The 9,902-nt window shown below is 34.2% G+C and overlaps 1 protein-coding gene across 7 annotated transcripts; it reads left to right on the forward strand.

Annotated features, from left to right (window-relative positions):
* The first annotated feature begins 3,103 nt into the window (after positions 1-3,103).
* LOC116128056 (exopolyphosphatase-like) lies at positions 3,104-8,001 on the forward strand. Of its 7 annotated transcripts, XM_031413727.1 has the most exons (10): positions 3,104-4,205; positions 4,648-4,821; positions 5,045-5,086; positions 5,176-5,256; positions 5,360-5,479; positions 6,549-6,657; positions 6,739-6,909; positions 7,208-7,293; positions 7,446-7,666; positions 7,934-8,001. In XM_031413727.1, exons 1-7 carry the CDS (start codon positions 3,105-3,107, stop codon positions 6,828-6,830), a joined length of 1,719 nt encoding a protein of 572 aa, XP_031269587.1. In that variant the 5' UTR covers position 3,104; the 3' UTR covers positions 6,831-6,909; positions 7,208-7,293; positions 7,446-7,666; positions 7,934-8,001. The 7 variants fall into 7 exon arrangements, with proteins under 7 accessions (XP_031269587.1, XP_031269586.1, XP_031269589.1 ...); XM_031413726.1 differs by lacking the exon at positions 7,934-8,001 and having other exon boundaries at positions 7,446-7,876; XM_031413729.1 differs by lacking the exon at positions 7,934-8,001 and having other exon boundaries at positions 7,208-7,285; positions 7,446-7,876.
* The last annotated feature ends 1,901 nt before the right edge of the window (positions 8,002-9,902 follow it).

Here is a 9,902-nt window from a genome sequence, read left to right on the forward strand (position 1 = left end):
TTAGAATATATACAATAAAAACATACATACTTAGCATATGAAAAATAGTTGGGCCCAAATTTTCTTTACTTATAAAATATAATTCTTTATATATACCAAAATAACAAGTACAAAAATTTTAGCAACGGTGGACAGTAATGCCAATTCTCTCCGCTTGTCGACTTCCTTTCGACCGCTGCTCACCTATTTCCTGCAAAACATGGAAAATAACGGGGTAAACACAAAAATGCTCAGTAAGTAAATCCCTTATCTCTTCTCCTTCTTTGGTTCTTTCCTTACTTAATTCTCTTCTTCTTTCTTTCGTTCTTACTTCTTTCTCTTTTTTGTCTCTGTTTCTAATTCTTACTGTTATTTCTTTCTTCCTAATTCTCGTTGTTCTTTCTTTCTTTCTGTTCTTTCTTTCAATGTTTTCTATTCTTTCTAACCATGATGGAATTCATGGTAATATACATGAATAATATGTAGGGGTGCGCAAAACCAGATATCTCCGGTTTTGCATTTTTCTGATCCGATCCGAAAATTCAGATCAGGATGAAACCTGATTCGAATTTGATCCAGATTTCATCTGATCCGGTTTTGATCCAATCCGAATATTCGGATCGAATAAACCGGATATCCGATTTTATCCAAATTTGTATGAAAAATATCAATTTATCCCCTAAAATTTTGCATTATTCTTATTACCCCCTACTACATCATCATTTTATTACATTTTGACTCCCAAAGTTGTCATCGTATTTCTAAATAGTCCATATACTTTACCACTTTTCACCTAGGACCTCAAAATAACTTCTTAAAACTTGTAGTTATGGACAAAACCGGATCGAATCCGAATATCCGGTATCTTTGTGGAGCCGACCCGAAATCTGGATATTCCAAAAATTGATATCCGAATTCAATTCGAATTTTTGGATATCCAGTTTTTTTGGATCAGATCGGATATCGGATATCAGATTTTTTTGCACAACCTTAATGATATGCATATGCAATAATGCATAAAAATGCATTTTTCTTTCTTGTTTCTTGTTTCTTGTTCTATTTCTTTTCTTTTCTTTTCTTTCTTGTCTTGCTTGCTCAAGCTTCTCTTTTCTTTCTTGTTCTTGTTCTTTCTTATCCCTTTTTTTCTTATTCTTAATCTTTCTTTTCTTATTTTTTGCTAATCAGACTCGGTTGATGCATGGATTCGGAACCTTGGTTGTGTGAGTGCGTACAGTCATCATCTATATGCACTCTTGCGAACCATACAAATTCTTTCTTTCTTCTTAGGCCACTCAATTAAGGTGGCGTGCATGTAGGAATTCTTCTTGGTATAACCCTCATCCACATACACGCTTACGGGTCGTACAATTCTTTTTCTTCTTATTCCACTCAATTAAGGTGACATGTATGTGGGAATTTCTTCTTAGCACTCACAGTTTCCAACACAACAACTCATTCTTTTCTCTTCTTTAACAATTTTCTTTCTTTAATTCTTTAGTGCTTTTTCTTTCTTTCTCTTTATTCTTAGAGTGTTTCATTCTTAATATTCTTTATTCTTTCTGAAGTACTACATATATACAAATATATGCATATGGATGGCTCATGCTTAGAATTCTTACTTAAATGCACTCATGAAATGCAAATATGCAATGTTGTATAAAATTAAGGTTTCTGCTCATACTCATGCTTTTCTTAGGCATTTCATCAAACAATAAATGTGCATATACAAACTCTACTACTTCTCATACTCAAATATATCCAACAACAAGTATAAATAATCACCAATCTCATCTCAATTTCCCAACAATCAATAACATATACATGCTTACAGAAATCTCTGCTCAATTGATTTTTTAAACTTTAACTTGAGTTGAATTTTGAGTTAGATTTACTTACCTTATACTCGAGTAGTCTCTACTAAAGCTCTTTACTCTTGTTAGACTCAAATTTTCCCTTAACCCTAAGCATAAACTCAATAAGAATTCAACTTCTACACAAGTAAATTTTATATATAGAGCAAGAATTCTTACCTCTTGTTGACTAGAACCAAAACCTTGTCAAAATCCACTCAAAAGCCCTCAAAAATCCTTGGAAAATTGAGTGAAAAGTTGAAAGAAAATGGAGAAGGAAAGTGGCGGTGGAAGAAGAGAAATAAGGGGGTTTGTAAGGCTAAACCCTTAATATCTTATTTTACAAACATACTTTCCCATTTTGCCCTTATACTTTCTTATAAATTCCATATTTGTCCCTTAGTCAATTACCATAATGCCCTCATTTTTATTGCATTCTCTATAAAATTCTATCTCTTTTTACTCTCTACAATTTCAACTAATTTTGAGTGAAAATACCATTTTACTTTTAATACAAGTTTAAGACATTTTCTTCACATTTTCTCAAAATAACTTTAACTAAAATCAACTAAGGGCTATAAAAACATAAATTAAATTACATATCTCCGTGTGGGCGTTACATTGAAATCTAACAAAAATACCCTTGAAAATTCTGTTAGTCCATATAGGTTTGAAATCTTGCAAAAAAACACCAAATACGACCATTGGCATTGGCAAATTGGGCTTGTTTCCGACGAAGACAACACTCCAGCTCACCATGAAAATGCTTCCCTTAGCCTCCTGACCAAACTCATCTCACCATTCCCCTGTTCGCCTCCCCAATTGCCTACGACAACAGGCTTTTTTCAGCAATATTGTTTTGTGATTTTTGGTCGATTCACTCACAAAAAATCGTTGTCGTTGCCATCATTGCACTCACAGACCATTTTTCTTCAAAAGTTCGAACATTCTAGCCTTCAATTGTTTATAGATTGGTGTTCTAATTTTAAGATTTTCAATGAATAAGAAATTTGTAACCCCACACGGTGAAGGCTCTGGTCCTGGTTTAACTGACCGGGCCGTGTTTTAAAATACTAGCTGATATTAAGAAAACAAATTTTGTCTGTATGAAATTCAAAAAAAAAAAAAAAAAAAAAAAAAAAAATTGTAACAGCAAAATAATTTTTGTGAAAACCGCGTACTACCCAAAAGATCGTCTTTTTTTAAAACCCGCCATCTCGACTAACGGTTTCTGTTGTCAGGTCATCGTCTCCATTGATCAAACCCGGCAAAGCCATGGCCACCAATCTCCCATCTCTCCAAACCCCACAAACCCTCTTTGCTTCCGTTGACATGGGCACGAACTCTTTCAAGCTTCTCATCATTCGAGCTTATCCCAGCGGAAAGTTCTTCACTTTGGACCGTGTTAAAGAGCCCGTGACTCTTGGTCGCGACTTTACGTCATCTTTGCACATCTCCAGTGAGTCATTCTCTCGCTCAATTGAATCCTTACTTAAATTTAGAACCTTGATTGAAGCTTACAAAGTGGAGAAGGATCAAACACGTGTTGTTGCAACTGCGGCTGCACGTGACGCTAAAAATAAGGAACAGTTTGTTAAGAGTGTTGAGGAGAATGTTGGGTTTGAAGTTGATGTGTTGAGTGGTGAAGAGGAAGCTGAATTTGTGTATCTGGGTATGCTTCAGTTTTTGCCGGTTTATGATAAGTTAGTTTTGGGGATTGATATTGGAGGTGGATCCACCGAGTTTGTTGTTGGGAAGAGAGGGAAGATTGTGTTTTGTGAGTCTTTGAGGTTGGGGCATGTGGGGTTAAGTGAAAAGTTTGGAACTTCTGAGGGTGAAGTTGAGAAAATGCGGAAGTTTATTAGGATGGTTGTGACAGAAAGTGGGTTGGTTGAGAGAGTGAGGGAGAGTGGTTTTGAGGTGGCTGTTGGTTGTTCTGGTACTATTAGAGCTCTTGAGAAAGCTGTTTTTAATGGTTATGATCAGAGGTTTGTGGATAATGTGGGGGTTTTGGGGGTTTGTAAGAGGGATTGGAGGTTGAGTAGAGAGGGATTGAAGAGTGTTGTTGAGAGGTTGTGTTCTGGGGGAGGAGATGGAGAGAGGGTTAGGAAAGAGAGTTTTTTTAAGAGGAGATCAGAGTTTATTGTTGCAGGTGCAGTGTTGTTGGATGAGATTTTTGAGTTACTTGGGATCGAAGAAATGGAGGTTTCTGGGTATGGATTGGCAGAGGGTGTTATTGCTGATAGTTTGGCTAAGATCTTTGATGGATATGATTTGAATGCGAATGCTAGGTGGCGGTCTGTTGTGCGGCTTGCAATGAGGTTTAGCGGTACAAAGAAGATGAAATCTGCTGCACAATGTGCCAGCATTGCCAAGGTACTTTGAAATTTTATATATTGGACACTTCTACTAGATGTTTGTTGTTCAAAGATGTTGCATCATTATGGAAGTGAAAGGGATTCATATTTTAGCTTTAATTGTGCCCCTGAAATTCACTTATTTGCAGCTTTGATATGTAGAAATTCCTTTGAGGATTAGTGTCATCTTGCGAGTTAATGTTGGATAAATGTTACTTTAGGCAGAATTATTCTTAAAGTTTTTTCCAACTTCACATCATTTTGCACAATGTAAATTGAACCCTTGTATAATATTGGAAGTTACTATGTGACTCTACTGATGCGTTGTCGTTTCACAAGTTTCGCAAACTGAAAACCTGATCAGAAACAAAACATTCTGCCTCTTATGTTTTATTTTGAATTGAACTATTGCAAAGGATTACAAGTACAATCTGATAAGTTGGACCAAATGATTGCTGCAGGATATTTTTGACGGTTTAAGAAAATGTGATGAGCTTGCCAACATTCAAGTTAAACTTGGTGTCTCTTTGGATAACAAAGATCTTGAATTTCTTGAAGCTGCTTGTTTGCTTCACAATATAGGACTTTTCATTAGTAAAAAGGGCTATCATAAGAAGTCTTGTGAAATCATTATGGTACGTGCAATTTTCTTTCTGTGAGATGTATTCCTCCGTAGAATGTTCTAATGTGCATGTAATATATCAGACTACTCGTGGCTATTAGCAAAGTCAGTGAATACTCACTGACTACTGAGGACCACCTAAGAAGTATAACTTTTGAATTTTTACACTCCATAATGAGTTATCTTTTGTTTTGTTCTTCAACCTTTAATCCTGAAAACTTCATCTTTTCGTATAGAATGGTGATCATCTTTATGGATACAGTACTGAGGAAATCAAGGTATGTTTTCTGCCTATTGATTGTGGTCTGTCCTAATTTTATACAATAAACCTGTTCTGTATGCTAATAAGCATTAACATAATTTGCAGTTAATTGCACTGCTTACTAGATATCACCGGAAGAAATTCCCCAAGTTTAGTCATTCTTCTTTAAAGGAGTTTTCTGGAGAGGTATCTCATCTATATGTTCTGCAAAATGTTTTCATCAATTTAAATATTGAAGAATTCTATTATATTCAAGTTTTTCATTACTAATATCTCATATTCTTATCAGGTAATCCAGAAATTCAAAATGCTCTGTGCAATACTGCGCTTATCTGTCATATTACAGCAGAATGAATCTGTGAACCTACAGGAGATGGAAGTTTTTCATTCTCATGAAGGTTTTAAGCTGGTATGTTTTGTCATAGTGCCCTTCCATTTATTTTTCTTGAAAAGAAACTGATATTTAGTTGTTCCATTCCACAAAGTCCATGCTGCTTGATGTTTGCTATACTTTTATGTAAAACATTAGTCAACATTGTTGTTATCTAGTTGAGATCAAAACATAGAATTCATAACTGCCTTTTTCTTCACTTTTGCATAGGTATAATACTACTCATGGTTTGAGAAGGGATATGTTTGGTGTTGCCGGACATCCTTGATAGCTTTCAATAAATTTGACAGACGAGTTTTTATCTTTGGATTTCATTGTTTAGGCACATTAGAGAAGAGGGTCTGGAGGATATTGTTGTAACAATCCAATATTTCTATGGTAACAGATATAGTAAGCATAACTATACAACAAAAAGGAGGTATAGGAAATTATCATGGCACATGTGCTGGGTGAATGGAGTTATAAAATGTTTCAACTCTTCTTGGGACGATATTACTAGACAGAAATAATCCAATAATAGGATTTTTGGCGAGGAGAGAGAAGAAAGCAGTAGCAAGTTATGATATCAGTTTGTCTTTTTTGCTTTTCATTAGGCTTCGGTTGCTAAGAAGGTTCATAATTGTTCTTTTATTCTTTATGCATGGGAGTCTGGATTTATGTTGTATAATTTATGATCACTTTTGTATAGCGGAGGGATGGTTACTCACCGCAAACAGGTGTATAGAATCTGTTTTCCCTCTCCTGATACTTTATTCTCAATGGACACCCAGTACACAATTGTACCTCCTTACTTCTTACTAATCTAATACAAAGTTTATAGTTTCTTATTTAAAAAATCAAAAGGAGATATACACAGAAATTCGCGGGAAGAAGAATCTATTTTAGAAATTCAGCCAATCAGCTTATAGGTCTCATAGCTTGTGTGAGATTTTGTGATTGTATAGCAGGAGTTCAAAACATGCTGTTCCTTCCTAGTTTTTTCCCATTCTAAAGTTTTACTTCACCATTACTAATAGCTAGGTTAATATCATAAAGCTGCCTAGGCAATCACCCTCTTGTTGCATTGACCCAAAGGCCTCTTTGACAGGTAATCCAGGAAGCGAGGGATCGACCTTCTTTGCATGGTATATCACTACCCACAACTGAAGACATTGGCCCAGAACTAAGGCAGGAGTTAGAATACTTTAACAAGGTATGTTTCTTCAACCAAGTACTAGAATTAATATAATTAGATTTCCTAACTTAACATTATTTGTTCTTTTTTCATTTTCAGGTAGTCAAGCAAGAATTATTGATTATAGTTCCATCATCCAGTTCAAGTAACTCAAAAGATAAAGCTACTTCTGCAAGAGATGTTGATCACTTGTAAAAATATATAAGCTCATACTACTTCCTCATAACCACTTCAAGTTTAATAGCCTTAGAGAGGAGCTGCACTCAGCTTGTAGGTACTGCTCTTGTTCAACAAATAAAATTTCTGCAAGTGACTTGATATAGATGATGCCTTGTTCAACATTCTAATTGAATAGTTTTTCTATCATCTTCAATGAGCCAAGGCTCGTGCCTATTTCACTTTGTAAATTTATTTCGAACAACACTACACATATAAAAATTATATACAAACTCTTGTAGTATGTGGTTAATGAAAAGAAATGACAATAAGAAGATAGTCTTATGTCAGTGCATACATAGAGTTTGTATATATAGTATAACTTGGTCGTTTATATGGTTTGGAGCTAATGTCAGGATCTTGGCTGGGAAGTGTTGTGCTCAACTTTTGACCAGTCTACAGAAGAAATCAAACCGATATTCCCAGTGAGCTAAGTCAGGAGGTTGGTTTTCTTGACTTTCTTTTTACTGTTTTGTGTGTTCTTTGCTTAGGATTTAATTGGGGAGTGGTTCATTGTACTTAAAATTCCGATAGTTGTTTGCTAAATTTATTGTTGAAAATTTCTTAATGATTGTAACTTTATCTGTTATATAGGATGATGATGATTCTACTCGGGAGAGAAGTGGGTCGAAATCCTTTTCCGATTGCTGCTCTTATGTTTAGTTCCCTGTCACATCTGTGAATTGAGAGCACTTGCAGAAACACAGAGTAGGAGCAGACTTTTCAGGTTGCGGATTTCTGTACAAAACTTGAAGAAGCCGAGTTTCTTGGAGGGAAAGGAGGTGCCGATCCGGGCCATTTTCGATATGTAAAAGGTTAGTTTCTTGACATCGAGGCTAACCAATGTGATATTCACCCAGCTCAATCCTACTTAAACCAACCCAATTAAAATTTCTGGATCAGCCCTTGGACCGAAGACATCTACTACTCTTTGTATCTACTGCTCATCACATGGCCCTGATCCAGTATGTTAGAAAACAAATTTTAAATCAGGAGATTGTTTTCCTGTTTTCTGTTTTTGCTTTTGTGTGTTATAATGATGTTTTCCAAATTATGACGATTGTACAGTTTCATCTTTTCAGTGAAATTCTTAGGTGAGACGGACTTATCACGTCATCTGTTTCCATTTTGGTGTTACACGTTTATTACAATCATCGTTTCATGCAACATATTACATGTAACGATGCAATTCAGGTTTCAATTATTGAGGGTCACCAACTTAGTAAAAAACTAACAAGTTTTTTGTTCTCCAAGTCCAGACACTGTAAAGTTCAATAAGAACCCTAGTTTTGAAGTTTTGAATTTGTATTGACGCTCCAATAATGTTACCAATTTTTTGGATCCAAGTACCAATATTTTAGTTACATGTAACAATATTTTAGTCAATATATCACATAAAACAGTGACCCTAAGCCTAGATTTATATGATAGGCTATGGTAATGGTTTCTGATTCAGATAGAACTGATTAAAAGTCACAGGAGGCTATGATGTGTAATGTCAGCTTGTGCTTTTTTCTTTGCCCTAGTTGAAGCAAAAGCTGCTTATGAGAAGTCACCTTCACATTTCCAAGTATGGTGGCTTAGACAGAGACCTTTCAGTTTCAGTGATGCCAGAAAGTCCTTCCTAGTCCTAGTATGAGAAATGAGATTGAGATTGAGATACCAACTTGTTTGAAGTTGACAACCCAGAAGTGCTTTTCCAAGTTGAATCAAAAGATCTCATTTTATCAGAAGTGCTTTTTCTTCCTTTTCCTATCAATAATCCATTGGAATTGAGAAACTCTGTCATGTCCCTCTCAAAAGCTGCTTTTTTCTAGTCTATAAGTGTTTTATTATGCTTTTTCTCTATTGATTAATTCCCCACGTTATTACACCAAAGACATTATGTTAGGGCTGCAATCGTGTCGAGCCGAACCGAGTATTGAAAGGCTTGAGCTCGGCTCGGTTGGAATAGTCGGAGCTCGAGCTTCAATTTGTTGAGCTCGAGCTCGTTCGGTTAAACTATTAGTTATTTTTAATTATTAATAATTTTAATTTATAGGTATAATATAAAATTAAAATTAAAATATTATATAATATGACGAGCTCAAGTAAACTCACAAGTTGTTTGAGGCGAGTATTATTAGGCTCGAACTCAGCTCGACTAGACACGTGAGCTACTCGAGCTTGACTTGAGTTGTTTGCAGGCCTATTTGTATACTTCACGGTTGATAATTTTTTCCTATTCTCAATAATTAGTGGATTGTTCTTTTATAATAAATATTCTTTAATATTAACTATTATGTTTTTTTATTGTAGATTTTATTATAATATTCGGTGGATATATAAATCGATTGGTCGGATATAGTTAAAAGCTAACAGCTAATCATTTATCTTTAATTGAATCATCGTTTATCTTTGGTCAAAACCTTCTTAAAAATATTACAAAATCTTTTAAAAATATTAAAAATATCAAAAATCTCATTACAAATGTTAAAAACTCTTATAAAAATTTGAATATTTTATTTATAATTTAGTTATCTTTCATTATAAACAAATAATTGAATTATTAATTTTTAGTTTGCATTTTAGGACGTATCTTATAAATAAAGCTTCGTTTGGTTTACTTTTGGGAATATTATTATTAGTATTATCAAAAAAATTAAACAGTAAAATATCATTATTTGTAAAATATTATTCTATATTTTTTAATTTCTTTTAAACCTCTTAAATTTGTTAATTTAACTAAACATCCTCAAATATTTTTTTTAGAAATTACAAAAATACTCTAACCATTCTCTGACGGTGGTGGCCAACTATCCGTATTTAATGGGTGGATTATGGATGTTTTTGTTAACTTTTAATATTTTATTATAAGGATATTTGATAAATAAACAAACATAGAATATATTTTTGATAATTTTTAAATCCTATATCGTAATATTCGTTTAATTTAACTAAAGGGAAACTCCCCCTCGTCTAATATATATTATATATTTTATAACAGAATCTTAAAATATTTATGCTGATAACTTTTTCAGATACATTATTTCGTATACGTTCCGATACCGT

This window comes from Pistacia vera, unplaced genomic scaffold (genome assembly GCF_008641045.1).
Source record: "Pistacia vera cultivar Batoury unplaced genomic scaffold, PisVer_v2 Contig196, whole genome shotgun sequence".
Taxonomy (NCBI): Eukaryota; Viridiplantae; Streptophyta; class Magnoliopsida; order Sapindales; family Anacardiaceae; genus Pistacia; species Pistacia vera.